The 18061-nt window shown below is 49.3% G+C and overlaps 1 protein-coding gene across 1 annotated transcript in view; it reads right to left on the bottom strand.

Annotated features, from left to right (window-relative positions):
• Positions 1-18061, bottom strand: part of LOC137305284 (collagen alpha-1(V) chain-like) — an 86580-nt gene that overhangs the window by 47185 nt on the left and 21334 nt on the right. The window contains exons 10-20 of the mRNA XM_067974137.1: positions 17063-17107; positions 16784-16837; positions 15893-15937; positions 14898-14951; positions 13884-13937; positions 11096-11149; positions 10884-10991; positions 9523-9612; positions 6426-6479; positions 4249-4356; positions 452-559 (exon numbers count right to left, since the gene is read on the bottom strand). Of these exons, the coding sequence (XP_067830238.1) occupies positions 452-559; positions 4249-4356; positions 6426-6479; positions 9523-9612; positions 10884-10991; positions 11096-11149; positions 13884-13937; positions 14898-14951; positions 15893-15937; positions 16784-16837; positions 17063-17107 (774 nt within the window). The remainder of the gene's footprint in view (positions 1-451; positions 560-4248; positions 4357-6425; positions 6480-9522; positions 9613-10883; positions 10992-11095; positions 11150-13883; positions 13938-14897; positions 14952-15892; positions 15938-16783; positions 16838-17062; positions 17108-18061) is intronic.

The following is an 18061-nucleotide window of genomic DNA, read 5'->3' as shown; positions in this document are numbered from 1 at the left end:
GGGTAACACTTCAGTTCTAAATATCTAATTGAGCTAAACCGAACCGTTGCTCAGAACCAAACTATAAAGTGGATGGCAAGTTATAATGCTGCCGAACGCATCACACAACAGGTCAGAATAACACATGGTCCCCTAAACATACGGACCCTGAAATCACGCATGGGTTCTCTCCACCCCCCCACCCCACCGCCCGCCTCCAGTCTCCGACCGTAACTCTGGCAGGAGACCATACACAGTGAACGCTAACAGGCGTTTACACTCCTCCACTGTGGTGTTCGTGTTGGCCTCCAGCCGAGGTTCTGGCAGGAGACCAGGAGAGACCGCCCCTCTTCCCTCAAACCACCGCAATCCCATCCCCGCCCCAAAACCCCCGTGGGATTCTCAGGGTCCCGTAGAATTCGAATCGATTTCTTCCTCGTAGAAGGGTGGCTGCGTCCGCAGTGGGCCCTACCTTGTCACCGTCCTCACCGGGAACTCCTGGTGTCCCTGCAGGTCCTGGAAGACCAACGGGACCTTGGACACCATCTCGACCAGCCGGACCTATCGGGCCCTTCTCACCCTACAATCAGAGACGAAAGAGACAAACTGTGAATGGTGAGAGCTTGGCTCAATAAGAAAAATCATCGCCGGTCAATCGACCCATAAACCGACCAGTGGTACACCGGACGCTGCCCCCCTCCTACGTTCACACAAGGAACGTCACCAAAGCCTTTCCGCGAGGTGAAGTGTGTGTTTGGCTTCCCAGTTGCACACCAGGGTAGCACTGAACCTTTTGTTCTCGGGATGAGCACGACACTGGTGAGGCAGGACTAATTGCCCATCTCTAGTTGCCCACGGAGGCATTAAGAGTCAATCAACCATGTAGTATGGGACTGGAGTCAGGTGTAGGCCAGATCGAGTCGGGGGTAACAGGTTCCCTCCCACGAACGACATGAGCGAACCCGCTGGGTTTTTATAATCTGGAAGCTCTCATGGTCATTCTTCTGGTCCCAGCCCAAAAATAACCAGATTTATTGAATTCAATTTCACATCTTGTGGTGGGATTTGAACCCATTATTTCATTGTCCGTCACAACTATTAGGCTACCTGGTGATTAAGAAGGCTGAATCAATGGAGCCTAGTTCACCCTGTAGCTTATTGTTAATGTATCATCCACACGTATCTTCACATAGATTTAATTGAAACAGGGCCCAAGAGAATGAATCGATACTGTAAGAGGAGCTCCTCGATTGTTATTGACGAAAGGACCTTGCTTGGTCTGTGAGTTCAGTCGGGAACCAATGAAACGTTAACTGCCCTGAACCAATGGGCACACACTTACCCCCCTGAACCAATGGGCACACACTTACCCCCCTGAACCAATGGGCACACTTGCCCCCTGAACCAATGGGCACACTTACCCCCCTGAACCAATGGGCACAGACTTACCCCCCTGAACCAATGGGCACACTTACCCCCCTGAACCAATGGGCACACACTTACCCCCCTGAACCAATGGGCACACACTTACCCCCCTGAACCAATGGGCACACACTTACCCCCCTGAACCAATGGGCACACTTACCCCCCTGAACCAATGGGAACACACTTACCCCCCTGAACCAATGGGCACAGACTTACCCCCCTGAACCAATGGGCACACTTACCCCCTGAACCAATGGGCACACTTACCCCCCTGAACCAATGGGCACACACTTACCCCCCTGAACCAATGGGCACACACTTACCCCCCCTGAACCAATGGGCACACACTTACCCCCCTGAACCAATGGACACACACTTACCCCCCTGAACCAATGGGCACACTCCCCCCCTGGACCAATGGGCACAGACTTACCCCCTGAACCAATGGGCACACTTACCCCCCTGAACCAATGGGCACACTTGCCCCCTGAACCAATGGGCACACTTACCCCCCTGAACCAATGGGCACACACTTACCCCCCTGAACCAATGGGCACACACTTACCCCCCTGAACCAATGGACACACACTTACCCCCCTGAACCAATGGGCACACTCCCCCCCTGGACCAATGGGCACAGACTTACCCCCTGAACCAATGGGCACACTTACCCCCCTGAACCAATGGGCACACTTACCCCCCTGAACCAATGGGCACACACTCACCCCCTGAACCAATGGGCACACACTTACCCCCCTGAACCAATGGACACACACTTACCCCCCTGAACCAATGGGCACAGACTTACCCCCTGAACCAATGGGCACAGACTTACCCCCTGAACCAATGGGCACACACTTACCCCCCTGAACCAATGGGCACACTTACCCCCTGAACCAATGGGCACACTTACCCCCCTGAACCAATGGGCACACACTTACCCCCTGAACCAATGGGCACACTTACCCCCCTGAACCAATGGGCACACACTTACCCCCCTGAACCAATGGGCACACACTCACCCCCTGAACCAATGGGCACACACTTACCCCCCTGAACCAATGGGCACACTCACCCCCTGAACCAATGGGCACACTCACCCCCTGAACCAATGGGCACACACTTACCCCCCTGAACCAATGGGCACAGACTTACCCCCTGAACCAATGGGCACAGACTTACCCCCTGAACCAATGGGCACACACTTACCCCCCTGAACCAATGGGCACAGACTTACCCCCTGAACCAATGGGCACACTTACCCCCCTGAACCAATGGGCACACACTTACCCCCTGAACCAATGGGCACACTTACCCCCTGAACCAATGGGCACACACTTACCCCCCTGAACCAATGGGCACACACTCACCCCCTGAACCAATGGGCACACACTTACCCCCTGAACCAGTGGGCACACACTTACCCCCTGAACCAATGGGCACACACTTACCCCCCTGAACCAATGGGCACAGACTTACCCCCTGAACCAATGGGCACACACTTACCCCCCTGAACCAATGGGCACACACTCACCCCCCTGAACCAATGGGCACACACTTACCCCCTGAACCAATGGGCACACACTTACCCCCTGAACCAATGGGCACACTTACCCCCCTGAACCAATGGGCACACACTCACCCCCCTGAACCAATGGGCACACACTTACCCCCCTGAACCAATGGGCACACACTTACCCCCCTGAACCAATGGGCACACACTCACCCCCCTGAACCAATGGGCACACACTTACCCCCCTGAACCAATGGACACACTTACCCCCCTGAACCAATGGGCACACTTACCCCCCCTGAACCAATGGGCACACACTCACCCCCTGAACCAATGGGCACACACTCACCCCCCTGAACCAATGGGCACACGCTTACCCCCCTGAACCAATGGGCACACACTCACCCCCCTGAACCAATGGGCACACACTCACCCCCCTGAACCAATGGGGACACACTTACCCCCTGAACCAATGGGCACACATTTACCCCCTGAACCAATGGACACACACTTACACCCCTGAACCAATGGGCACACACTTACCCCCTGAACCAATGGGCACACTTACCCCCCTGAACCAATGGGCACACACTCACCCCCCTGAACCAATGGGCACAGACTTACCCCCTGAACCAATGGGCACACTTACCCCCCTGAACCAATGGGCACACACTTACCCCCCTGAACCAATGGGCACAGACTTACCCCCTGAACCAATGGGCACACACTTACCCCCCTGAACCAATGGACACACACTCACCCCCCTGAACCAATGGGCACACACTTACCCCCCTGAACCAATGGACACACACTTACCCCCCTGAACCAATGGGCACACTTACCCCCTGAACCAATGGGCACACACTCACCCCCCTGAACCAATGGGCACACACTCACCCCCCTGAACCAATGGACACACACTTACCCCCCTGAACCAATGGGCACACACTTACCCCCCTGAACCAATGGGCACACACTCACCCCCCTGAACCAATGGGCACAGACTTACCCCCTGAACCAATGGGCACACTTACCCCCCTGAACCAATGGGCACACACTTACCCCCCTGAACCAATGGGCACAGACTTACCCCCTGAACCAATGGGCACACTTACCCCCCTGAACCAATGGACACACACTTACCCTCCTGAACCAATGGGCACACTTACCCCCCTGAACCAATGGGCACACTTACCCCCCTGAACCAATGGGCACACACTTACCCCCTGAACCAATGGGCACACACTCACCCCCCTGAACCAATGGGCACACACTTACCCCCCGAACCAACGAGCACACTCCCCCCCCCCTGAATTAATGGGGACACTTACCGGCACTCCTTTCTCTCCGGCAGGGCCGGGTGGTCCTTGAGGGCCTGGTCGACCCGGGAGACCGATGGGACCTCCTGGACCTGCTTTTCCTCTCGTACCAGGGGAGCCCTGAGGAGTGAGAGAGGGGATTCCAGAGTGAGTGAAGAATGAAAAGACAGGAGTCGACTATTTAAACTCCACCCCCCCCACAACACCGTCCCCAACAGCAGGGGTCTCCAACCTGCAGCCCGGGAGTCAAAGGCGGCCCCCAGACCCTAGCAGCCAGGCCCTTCATCCTATTTCTTATTTGCTGGTTCCTCCTGTTTGAATCATGTGGGCCGGAGACATTTGGAAATGGGCGGTTCTTAATGTCGCCGCCTGAGTGGGTAAATCCTCAATCACGACATTGGCATCTGTTAGCGTCGGCAACTGGAGCTAATTGCCGACGAATGGGAAGGTGGAGGTAAACTTTACGCCCTTCCCCCGAGGGTCCGTGGTATGCAGCTTGGCAACGACCAAAGCTTGGGCACCCTTGCCCTGAAGCGTGCGGCTTAATCCAGGGCGAGAGCGCCAGCATCGCGATGCCCTCAAGAGCTTGATTTTCCTCTTCCGTCCTTGCCGCGGCGGGAAAAGGGGCAGAAATTGGACAGTGTGGCCTGCTTGATTTTCTCTCTCCCCCACCCCTGCCCCCTCTGGGACCGCTGCTCGACGTTCCTTCCTCGCAAATTCCGGGGTAGAAGGGGGTGAGGGGAGGGGCAGGTTTACGGCCCGTTTCCCTCCCGTCAGTCCCTGTCCCCGGGACTGTCAGGTGAACCCTAACAGAAGGCCCGGGGTAGCGATGGGAAAGACCTCAGATGTTAAAAGGGCTAAAAGGCTTATATAACGAGGACATGTACTCCCTCGAGTATAGAAGATTTTTTTTTATTCGTTCATGGGATGTGGGCGTCGCTGGCGAGGCCGGCATTTATTGCCCATCCCTAATTGCCCTTGAGAAGGTGGTGGTGAGCCGCCTTCTTGAACCGCTGCAGTCCGTGGGGTGACGGTTCTCCCACAGTGCTGTTAGGAAGGGAGTTCCAGGATTTTGAGCCAGCGACGATGAAGGAACGGCGATATATTTCCAAGTCGGGATGGTGTGTGACTTGGAGGGGAACGTGCAGGTGGTGTTGTTCCCATGTGCCTGCTGCCCTTGTCCTTCTAGGTGGTAGAGGTCGCGGGTTTGGGAGGTGCTGTCGAAGAAGCCTTGGCGAGTTGCTGCAGTGCATCCTGTGGATGGTACACACTGCAGCCACTGTGCGCTGGTGGTGAAGGGAGTGAATGTTTAGGGTGGTGGATGGGGTGCCAATCAAACGGGTAATAAGGGGTGATCTGATGGTATTTAAGATGATTAAAGGATTCCATGGGGTAGATAGAGAGAAACTATTTCCTCTGATGGGGGGAGTCCACAACAAGGGGGCATAATCTTAAAATTAGAGCTAGGCCATTCAGGGGTGATGTCAGGAAACATTTCTTCACACAAAGGGGAGTGGAAATCTGGAACTCTCTCCCCCAAAAAGCTGTTGAGACTGGGGGTCAATTGAAAAACTCAAAACTGAGATTGATAGATTTTTATTAGGCAAGAGTATTAAGGGTGAAAGAACCAAGGCTGGTAGATGGAGTTGAGATACAGATCAGCCATGATTTAATTGAATGGTGGAACAGGCTCGAGGGGCTGAGTGGCCTCCTCCAGTTCCCAATGTTCCCAATGGATGGTGAGGGCCCAGTTTCGGCTTCCTCTCCGCACAGCTCGCCTTACCCGCTGAAGGCCTCAGGCCTGGCCGTGGTCTACAGTCGATGACTCCTGGGAGTCCTCGGGGCCTGCTATCCCTTTCAAGTCTTCCCCGGGCCTCTTTGGTTATTACAGCAGTGGTCCTGACACAGCCTGCAGCTTCCTGGGCGGGGGGGCCACTGGCAGCAGTCCCCTCGGGAGCCCACCATGATCCGATAGTGACCTTCAAACACAGGAAAATTGGCCGGGGCTGCGGGCGGAAGTCCCACCCATTCCCTGCAGGGGGAGCGGGATCAGGGAAATCCAGCCCCCAAAATGTCCTTGATGAACAACCCAGGCTCTTTTATCCCCTCTATCAGACGAAAGGCACGTTTACCAACCGACCTTTTCCAGATCACTTCACCCCGTCCGCATCGTGAGGTCAGATACTTACTGCTGGGCCGGGTGGGCCTGGAGGACCCTGACCACCTTTCAATCCTGATCCACCCTGCGGAGAAAGGAGAAAGGGAGAATTAAAGACCATCGTGTGATATATCGCAGGCTAAAACCAAACCTGAGGAGCAGGCCACAGGGCTTCTATGTGTGAGCGCAGCCTGACATAGTGATTATAAATAGTACGTTCCACTTGTCGGGTTTATACAGGATATTATATATCCCTATTACCCTTATGTGTGGGATATTATGTGATATTGTCATATATCCTATTGCCCTTATGTGGGATATTATAGGATATTGTCATATATCCTATTTCCCTTATGTGGGATATTATAGGATATTGTCATATATCCTATTGCCCTTATCTGGGATATTATAGGATATTGTCATATATCCTATTGCCCTTATGTGGGATATTATAGGATATTGTCATATATCCTATTGCCCTTATGTGGGATATTATAGGATATTGTCATATATCCTATTGCCCTTATGTGGGATATTATAGGATATTGTCATATATCCTATTGCCCTTATGTGGGATATTATAGGGTATTGTCATATATCCTATTGCCCTTATGTGGGATATTATAGGATATTGTCATATATCCTATTTCCCTTATGTGGGATATTATAGGGTATTGTCATATATCCTATTGCCCTTATGTGGGATATTATAGGATATTGTCATATATCCTATTGCCCTTATCTGGGATATTATAGGATATTGTCATATATCCTATTGCCCTTATGTGGGATATTATAGGATATTGTCATATATCCTATTGCCCTTATGTGGGATATTATAGGGTATTGTCATATATCCTATTGCCCTTATGTGGGATATTATAGGATATTGTCATATATCCTATTTCCCTTATGTGGGATATTATAGGGTATTATCATATATCCTATTGCCCTTATGTGGGATATTATAGGATATTGTCATATATCCTATTGCCCTTATCTGGGATATTATAGGATATTGTCATATATCCTATTGCCCTTATGTGGGATATTATAGGGTATTGTCATATATCCTATTGCCCTTATGTGGGATATTATAGGGTATTGTCATATATCCTATTGCCCTTATGTGGGATATTATAGGGTATTGTCATATATCCTATTGCCCTTATCTGGGATATTATAGGATATTGTCATATATCCTATTGCCCTTATGTGGGATATTATAGGGTATTGTCATATATCCTATTGCCCTTATGTGGGATATTATAGGGTATTGTCATATATCCTATTGCCCTTATCTGGGATATTATAGGATATTGTCATATATCCTATTGCCCTTATGTGGGATATTATAGGATATTGTCATATATCCTATTGCCCTTATCTGGGATATTATAGGATATTGTCATATATCCTATTGCCCTTATGTGGGATATTATAGGGTATTGTCATATATCCTATTGCCCTTATGTGGGATATTATAGGGTATTGTCATATATCCTATTGCCCTTATGTGGGATATTATAGAGTATTGTCATATATCCTATTGCCCTTATGTGGGATATTATCGGGTATTGTCATATATCCTATTGCCCTTATGTGGGATATTATAGGGTATTGTCATATATCCTATTGCCCTTATGTAGGATATTATAGGGTATTGTCATATATCCTATTGCCCTTATGTGGGATATTATCGGGTATTGTCATATATCCTATTGCCCTTATGTGGGATATTATAGGGTATTGCCATATATCCTATTGCCCTTATGTGGGATATTATAGGATATTGTCATATATCCTATTGCCCTTATGTGGGATATTATAGAGTATTGCCATATATCCTATTGCCCTTATGTGGGATATTATAGGGTATTGCCATATATCCTATTGCCCTTATGTGGGATATTATAGGGTATTGCCATATATCCTATTGCCCTTATGTGGGATATTATAGGGTATTGTCATATATCCTATTGCCCTTATGTGGGATATTATAGGGTATTGTCATATATCCTATTGCCCTTATGTGGGATATTATAGGATATTGTCATATATCCTTTACCTTTAATACAAGCAAAGACTGGGAAACACTGAAACCTCTGCTTAATATTCTTATTAAATCAAGTCAATTAGATAATAAAACACAAGCCTCTACATACAATGTGTTAAGTTCTGGGTTCTAATTAACTCACGAGATGTCAGTTCGACATATTGCTTTCGTAATTAAAGCCCATGTGAACTTAATTGGACATTACATTAATCGACAGTTAACAAGAGTCTCTCAGACCTACTCTGATACAAGCAGCATTAAAGTAGCTGATTACAGATTTACACGCTTGGGACATGCGGCTGGGTTCGGATGCTATCTCCTGCTCTCCCAAAGTGACCAATATCAAGAGCTTTGTCCCCCACTTTGTAGTCACTTCATTGCCCGTAAAACGTCACATATGTAACTTTTACAATTTACTTAGCTTGTGATCCTTAAGTCATTGAGTTTAACTTTGTTGGGCATCTTAATGACCCTTGGGTCAATGATCAGATTGCTGAATACGCACAGGCATAGGGGCCCTATCCGTATCAATATCCCGTTCCATTGTCTAATTCCAATCTTATCCCAGTAACCTTTGCTTCTTGTCTTTGCTCCTCCCGAACCATGACTTTACTCAGGAGTGTCACTCTGATCGTAGATAGGATTTGCGAGCACGCAGTTTAAACCAATTCATGCTGTTCAACCAGAATTCCTCCATTGGCCGTTCGTGCCGTGTTAAAAACAACAAAAGCAAATGTGTGTATTCTCCAACACCGCTGACTTCCCGTCTTATTCCCAAGTTTGCGATGTTTAACGGGAGACATCCTGGGATTTGTAAAGTTTGCCCAGCTCATCAATTTCCTTCAAAATCTGGAAAACCTCAAACCGGAGGATGAAGGAGGAGGGGGTCGCCTCAAAGTCTCTCCTCTTTTCTAGAGAGAATCAGCCCAACTTCCTTAATATTTCCTCGTAACGTCAATTCCCGATACCCGGAACTATCAAAAAGAGTCTCGCAGATCGGTTGAACGAGTTCCTCCCTAATTCCTGTCCCGTTAAGACTATTGGAGTTGCACTTTTGTGTCAATTTACTCACCGCGGTTCCAGGCAATCCAATCTCACCAGGGAATCCTCTCAGTCCCGGGGGTCCATTTTTGCCTGCAGATCCAGGGGGGCCAGGGTCACCCTGTGGTAGACAAGAGGGGGGCAATGGTTCAACAATGGTCCATGCAAGACGAGGGCTTGTTCAGATAGGCCCAGCACAATTCAGTGAAGAGAACGAGCAACAGATGGACATGAGCAGGTGGGGAGAGGAGAGAATGTAGAAGAGGAAGAAATAGAGAGCGAGTGAGAGAGCGAGAGAGATAGAGTGAGAGGGAGAGAGAGAGTGAGAGGGAGAGAGCGAGAGTGAGAGAGATAGAGGGAGATAGAGTGAGAGGGAGAGAGTGAGAGGGAGAGAGAGTGAGAGTGAGAGAGTGAGAGTGAGAGAGTGAGAGTGAGAGAGTGAGAGTGAGAAAGAGCGAGATTGAGTGAGAGAGAGTGAGTGTGAGAGTGAGAGTGTGTGAGAGTGAGAGAAAGTGAGAGAGAGAGTGTAAGAGAGAGTGAGAGAGCGAGAGAGAGTGAGAGAGAGAGAGAGTGTAAGAGAGAGTGAGAGAGCGAGAGAGAGTGAGAGAGAGTGTAAGAGAGAGTGAGAGCGAGAGTGAGAGAGATAGAGGGAGATAGAGTGTGAGAGAGAGTGAGAGAGAGTGAGAGTGAGAGTGAGAGTGAGTGAGAGTGAGAGTGAGTGAGAGTGAGAGTGAGAGTGAGTGAGAGTGAGAGACACACACATAAAACAAAAAGCAAAACTACCCATTTGTCACCCATGGTGGGTGTGCTACCCCTGGCACACTTTGACCTCAGGAATCCCCACCTGAGATACGCAGGTGTTTGCCCCACTTGCTGCCACGTTTACCAGCTGGAGCTCAGTCGGAGCTGGGTCTGTCTATAAAACACGTTCTGTTGAGAGCCGGCACGGTACAGGCCCGACCGATCCTGGCACTCAAGTACCAGTTCCTACCACCTTAAAAGGCACAATTTAAAAACCAGATTTGCTGACGACATTCTCACTGGTCTCCCTTTGCTACCTCTCACCAGCACAGGAATGTGTTGCAACGGTAATCGGGGGGGTTCTAGGGACACAGACAGACAGCTGGACAGCGATCCAAATCAACACTCAGACAAGCCGGTAGCTGGAGAGCTAAACAGGCCAACAGAAAGGGAGACACAACTTGCTAAGAACACGGGCAGGCAGAGAACTACAGTTACCCAAACAGGAAGCCCAATAATTAGGTAGCCACAAAGAAGGGCAGACAGCTACACTGTGAGCAAGACAGATAGCTGGGGAAAGCCTGGTAAATATCCAAACACAGCACCACCACCCAACCAAGGACAGATGATCCAGACTGTTGATTCACTCACCTTTGTGCCTTCTTTCCCAGATGGGCCTGATAGTCCTTGCTCCCCAGGTGGCCCAGGAGGTCCTGGATGTCCCCTCTCCCCCATTGGTCCCGATTCACCACTAGAACCCTAGAGTAAAAGTCAAAGAGCTGTAATAAGATCAGAACTTGGAAAAGAAGAGCCTGGTACAGACAGGAGGGGGGGGGTCAGTGAATTGTAAAACATGGACTCACCTGAGGTCCAACTACACCAGGTGGGCCTGGAGGGCCAGTCTTCCCTTGGAAACCCTGGAGACAGGAATCGATATATTAGCAAGCATTACCCATGGACATGTGGAAACATGAGACAAGTCAGGGATGAGAAAAAGCTTTCCACCCATCAAAGCCTCTCATACATTAATTCTCCGATCGAAGATAATCCCACTCGTAGATTAATCCTCCCATCATAGTCTCTCCCTCTAGTTCATTAACTCTCCAATGAAGCCCATCCCTCTAATACATTAACTCTCCCAATGAACCCCATCCCTCCAGTACATTAAACCTCCAATGAACCCCATCCCTCCAGTACATTGAACCTCCAATGAACCCCATCCCTCCAGTACATTGAACCTCCAATGAACCCCATCCCTCCAGTACATTAAACCTCCAATGAACCCCATCCCTCCAGTACATTGAACCTCCAATGAACCCCATCCCTCCAGTACATTAAACCTCCAATGAACCCCATCCCTCCAGTACATTGAACCTCCAATGAACCCTATCTCTCCAGTACATTGAACCTCCAATGAACCCCATCTCTCCAGTACATTGAACCTCCAATGAACCCCATCTCTCCAGTACATTGAACCTCCAATGAACCCCATCCCTCCAGTACATTAAACCTCCAATGAACCCCATCCCTCCAGTACATTAAACCTCCAATGAACCCTATCTCTCCAGTACATTAAACCTCCAATGAACCCTATCTCTCCAGTACATTGAACCTCCAATGAACCCCATCCCTCCAGTACATTAAACCTCCAATGAACCCCATCCCTCCAGTACATTAAACCTCCAATGAACCCTATCTCTCCAGTACATTAAACCTCCAATGAACCCCATCCCTCCAGTACATTGAACCTCCAATGAACCCTATCTCTCTAGTACATTAAACCTCCAATGAACCCCATCCCTCCAGTACATTGAACCTCCAATGAACCCCATCCCTCCAGTACATTGAACCTCCAATGAACCCCATCCCTCCAGTACATTAAACCTCCAATGAACCCCATCCCTCCAGTACATTGAACCTCCAATGAACCCTATCTCTCTAGTACATTAAACCTCCAATGAACCCTATCTCTCCAGTACATTAAACCTCCAATGAACCCCATCCCTCCAGTACATTAAACCTCCAATGAACCCTATCTCTCCAGTACATTAAACCTCCAATGAACCCCATCCCTCCAGTACATTAAACCTCCAATGAACCCCATCCCTCCAGTACATTAAACCTCCAATGAACCCCATCCCTCCAGTACATTAAACCTCCAATGAACCCCATCCCTCCAGTACATTGAACCTCCAATGAACCCCATCCCTCCAGTACATTGAACCTCCAATGTACCCCATCTCTCCAGTACATTAAACCTCCAATGAACCCTATCTCTCTAGTACATTAAACCTCCAATGAACCCCATCCCTCCAGTACATTGAACCTCCAATGAACCCCATCCCTCCAGTACATTGAACCTCCAATGTACCCCATCTCTCCAGTACATTAAACCTCCAATGAACCCTATCTCTCTAGTACATTGAACCTCCAATGAACCCCATCCCTCCAGTACATTAAACCTCCAATGAACCCTATCTCTCCAGTACATTAAACCTCCAATGAACCCTATCTCTCCAGTACATTAAACCTCCAATGAACCCCATCCCTCCAGTACATTAAACCTCCAATGAACCCCATCCCTCCAGTACATTGAACCTCCAATGAACCCCATCCCTCCAGTACATTGAACCTCCAATGAACCCTATCTCTCCAGTACATTAAACCTCCAATGAACCCTATCTCTCTAGTACATTGAACCTCCAATGAAGCCCATCCCACCAGTACATTAAACCTCCAATGAACCCTATCTCTCCAGTACATTAAACCTCCAATGAACCCTATCTCTCTAGTACATTGAACCTCCAATGAAGCCCATCCCTCCAGTACATTAAACCTCCAATGAACCGCATCCCTCCAGTACATTAAATCTCCAATGAACCCCATCTCTCCAGTACATTAAACCTCCAATGAACCCCATCCCTCCAGTACATTAAACCTCCAATGAACCCTATCTCTCCAGTACATTGAACCTCCAATGAACCCCATCTCTCCAGTACATTGAACCTCCAATGAACCCTATCTCTCTAGTACATTGAACCTCCAATGAAGCCCATCCCACCAGTACATTAAACCTCCAATGAACCCTATCTCTCCAGTACATTAAACCTCCAATGAACCCTATCTCTCTAGTACATTGAACCTCCAATGAAGCCCATCCCTCCAGTACATTAAACCTCCAATGAACCGCATCCCTCCAGTACATTAAATCTCCAATGAACCCCATCTCTCCAGTACATTAAACCTCCAATGAACCCCATCCCTCCAGTACATTAAACCTCCAATGAACCCCATCCCTCCAGTACATTAAACCTCCAATGAACCCTATCTCTCCAGTACATTAACTCTCCCAATGAACCCAATCCCTCTAGTACATTCACTCTCCAATGAAGCCCATCCCTCGAGTACATTAAACCTCCAATGAACCCCATGCCTCTAGTACATTAACTCTCCCAATGAACCCGATCCCTCGAGTACATTAAACCTCCAATGAACCCCATGCCTCTAGTACATTAACTCTCCCAATGAACCCGATCCCTCCAGTACATTAGCTCTCCCAATGAATCGCTCTTGGATGTACTGAGGCCGTGAAAGACCCAATATAAATGCAAGTTCTGTCTTTTGTCATCTCTTTCGGATGGATCTACTCACCACTTCGCCTCTCTGTCCAGGGTGTCCTGGGAGACCATCCTTTCCTGACGGTCCCTACCATTTGGAAACAGAAGAAAGCGGAGTTAGTCAGGGAGATCTCTGCCTGCCTCCCACGGCAACGGCGCAGCAATCGCGGGACTCCGGAGTCAGGCTGCCGATCGACTGTGCCAGCGTGTTGTAGCCGCAGGCATGGATCCCTCACCAATAGGCTGGGTACAGGCTGGAGTTATGGCACGATCCGGGCGCGGAGTCAGAGGTTGGCACTGCCTCGCCAGGAGCTGGGCCGGTAAAGCCCATCGGGGGAGAGAGGTGTCCTTTCCAAAGAGTCCAGCGCTTTTACTGCCAGTCTGCGTTTGATGTTCGCCCGGTGCCTGGTCCCGCAGACAGGCCCGGAAATTGTTTCACACGGTGGTACACTCACCAGTCTGTCCGAAAGAGCATCTCACGAGCCCCATAACACTCACTCTCAGCCTTCGCTCCTGAGCTCTGACCAGTACATGTCTTGTAACTGCGCCCCATAACACTCACTCTCAGCCTTCGCTCCTGAGCTCTGACCAGTACATGTCTTGTAACTGTGCCCCATAACACTCACTCTCAGCCTTCGCTCCTGAGCTCTGACCAGTACATGTCTTGTAACTGTGCCCCATAACACTCACTCTCAGCCTTCACTCCTGAGCTCTGACCAGGACTGGCTCCTGTTCTCAGCACCTCTACAATGGATCCGTGCTGAGACGTTTAATCCAAAGAAGGCACAGGGAGGTTAAAGACCTGCAGTCTGATTTTGGTATCTTATCGGTTTATGTGTTGGTGTGAATCCCCTCTGCTGACTATCTCAGCCTGTTTAGTTTATCCGATCACACTGACCCGTGTGTTACGCACATCTTTCAGCCAGTGTACGCGACCGTCTCTAGATCCTCATGCCCCCAGGGACGCTCTCAGGGACATTACGGTCCCGAGAGACTGGGGCTCGCGGCCGGAGTCGGTAAATGACGGAAGTGTTTTAAATTCACTTACGGGTGGTCCTTTCGGTCCTGGGAAGCCGGTGGGACCTTGAGGTCCTGGAAGGCCCTACATTGAAAAGGAAAGAAGAAGAAAAAGCTTGTTTAATTGAAACGATGCTGAGGGCAGGTCTGAACTGAGCACCTCAACTCTCTAACACTGTGTAGGGCAGTGAGCTGAGGACTCCCCAATCAACAAATATTTATATTTCACTTAAAGATCCCAGACTCACAAATACCATGCATAAGGTGAGGACCCACAACCTCACTCTCCAACTGAATCTTGTCCCCCCATTAGCCAAACTCTCCCACTGAATCTTGTCCCCCAGGACCCCAACTCTCCCACTGAATCTGGTCCCCCCATTACCCCAACTCCCCCACTGAATCTGGTCCCCCCATTACCCCAATTCTCCCACTGAATCTGGTCCCCCCATTACCCCAACTCTCCCACTGAATCTGGTCCCCCCAGTACCCCAGTTTTCCCACTGAATCTGGTCCCCCCAGTACCCCAACTCTCCCACTGAATCTGGTCCCCCCAGTACCCCAGCTTTCCCACTGAATCTGGTCCCCCAGTACCCCAGCTTTCCCACTGAATCTGGTCCCCCAGTACCCCAGCTTTCCCACTGAATCTGGTCCCCCCAGTACCCCAACTCTCCCACTGAATCTGGTCCCCCCAGTACCCCAGCTTTCCCACTGAATCTGGTCCCCCAGTACCCCAGCTTTCCCACTGAATCTGGTCCCCCAGTACCCCAGCTTTCCCACTGAATCTGGTCCCCCCAGTACCCCAACTCTCCCACTGAATCTGGTCCCCCCAGTACCCCAGCTTTCCCACTGAATCTGGTCCCCCAGTACCCCAGCTTTCCCACTGAATCTGGTCCCCCCAGTACCCCAACTTTCCCACTGAATCTGGTCCCCCCAGTACCCCAACCATCTGTTAGACCTATTGGGTGTTTCCTGTTCTGAAGGCACTGGCTGTTCTGGTTACAGTTTGATATAATTGGACAGACTCACCCTTTCACCAGAAGGACCTGGAGGCCCATCAGTTCCTGAGGTTCCCTGTTCGAGAGAGCAAAAAATACAATGAGCTGCAATGCTTTATTACACGGAATAAACCTGCACCCTCCCAAAACACTGCAAATCAGCATCCCAGTCCAGCCCCATTACAAGGGCTTTCAGTTATAACACTCTCTCTATTACACACCCTGGCCCCATTACAAGGGCTTTCAGTTATAACACTCTCTCTATTACACACCCAGGCCCCATTACAAGGGCTATCAGTTATAACACTCTCTCTATTACACATCCAGCCCCATTACAAGGGCTTTCAGTTATAACACTCTCTCTATTACACACCCAGGCCCCATTACAAGGGCTTTTAGTTATAGCACTCTCTCTATTACTCACCCAGGCCCTATTACAAGCGTTTTCAGTTACAACACTCTCTCTAGTACATACCCAGGTCCGGTTACAAGGCTCTAAAGTTATAATGCACTATTAGTCACCCAGGCCCCGTTATAAAGGCTCTCAGTTATAACACGCTCTCTATTACACACCCAGTCCTGATTACAAAGCTCTCAGTTACAACATCTCTCTATTGCACACTCAGGCCCCATTACAAGCCTCTCAGTTGTAATACTCTCTCCATTACACACCCAGGCCCCATTACAAGGCTCTCAGTTGTAATACTCTCTCTATTACATACCCAGGCCCCATTACAAGGCTCTCAGTTGCAATACTCCCTCTATTACACACCCCACTCTCAGTATACAGTTGTGTTATAATATCATACACCAGTATGATTAATATATGAATCTGACGATGTTAGGAATTCCAGCTCATGTTCTTTAGTGTTTCCCACTCCCCCCGGACCACCATGATAACCCCCTTTTCCTAAAGACTCACCTTTGCCCCTGGTTTTCCAGTTGAGCCTCTTGGTCCTCGTTGACCCCTTGGGCCCTGGGAGAGAAAACCAAAGTTATTAATCACTCAGTGACCGCCCAAGCCTGGCCGCTAATGGTCCAATGTAAAAGTAGAGCTGGGGGACCATGTCTGCTCTATCTCACACTCCCATTGGGCGGCCGGCTGTTATGCTTCCTCTCACTCCCGTTAACCTGGGTTACATTTTGTGAGCAGTTACTAAATCGAGAAAGAATTCAATTCAAATTCTTAAAGCTGACGTACCGTTGGTCCACGTTGTCCTCTTGGTCCCAACTTGCCTTGCAAACCCTGGGAGGATAGAAGGAAGAGCAAAAAAAAAAGAGATGGAGGAGAAAGAGCAGAACAAGAGAGGAGACAGGGGGAGAAAGAGAGATGGAGAGAGACAGGGATGGAGGAGAAAGAGCGGAGAAAGAGAGGGAGAGAGGAGAAATAGAGATGGAGAGAGACAGGGATGGAGGAGAAAGAGCAGAGAAAGAGAGGGAGAGAGGCAGAGATAGAGCAGAAAGAAGGGGAGAGAGACAGAGGCAGAGGGGAAACAGCAGAGAAAGAGAGGAGACAGAGGGAGAAAGAGAGAAGGAGAGGGACAGGGTTGGAGGAGAAAGAGGGGGAGAGACAGAGGTGGATGGGAAAGAGCAGAGAAAGAGAGAGAGACAGAGATAGAAGAGAAAGAGAGAGAGACAGAGATAGAGGAAAACGAGCAGAGAAAGAGAGACAGAGATAAAGGAGAAAGAGAAAGAGAGACAGAGCCCGAGGGGAAGGAGCAGAGAAAGAGAGGGAGAGAGACAGAGATAGAGGACAAAGAGACAGAGATAGAGCAGAGAGCAGGAGAGAAATAAATGGATGAGAAAGAGCAGGTTGAGGAGAGAGAGAAGAGCCAGGGGGAGAAAGAGAGACAGAGATGGAAAGTAGAGAGCAGAGGGATCGGAAGAGAGATAAAGTGACAGAGAGAGAGATGGATAGAGATAGAGAACAGAGAGAGAACATACAGAAAAAGAGAGGGAGTTGGAGGAGAGCAAAGAGAGAGAGAGAGAGAGAGACCAAGATAGAGAATGAGAAAGAGAGAGACAGATACACAGAAAGAAATACAGAGAAAGGGAGAGGTACATATCGATGCAGAGATAGTGAGAAAGACAGAGATAGAGAAAAGGGTACAGATCAAGTGAGAGACACAAAGACAAAGAGAGCAAGAGTGAGAGAGATAGGCAGAGAGAGACAGAGAGAGAAAGAACGAGAGACAAAGAC

This window comes from Heptranchias perlo, chromosome 39 (genome assembly GCF_035084215.1).
Source record: "Heptranchias perlo isolate sHepPer1 chromosome 39, sHepPer1.hap1, whole genome shotgun sequence".
NCBI lineage: Eukaryota > Metazoa > Chordata > Chondrichthyes > Hexanchiformes > Hexanchidae > Heptranchias > Heptranchias perlo.
This window is presented reverse-complemented; position numbering and strand designations above follow the sequence as displayed.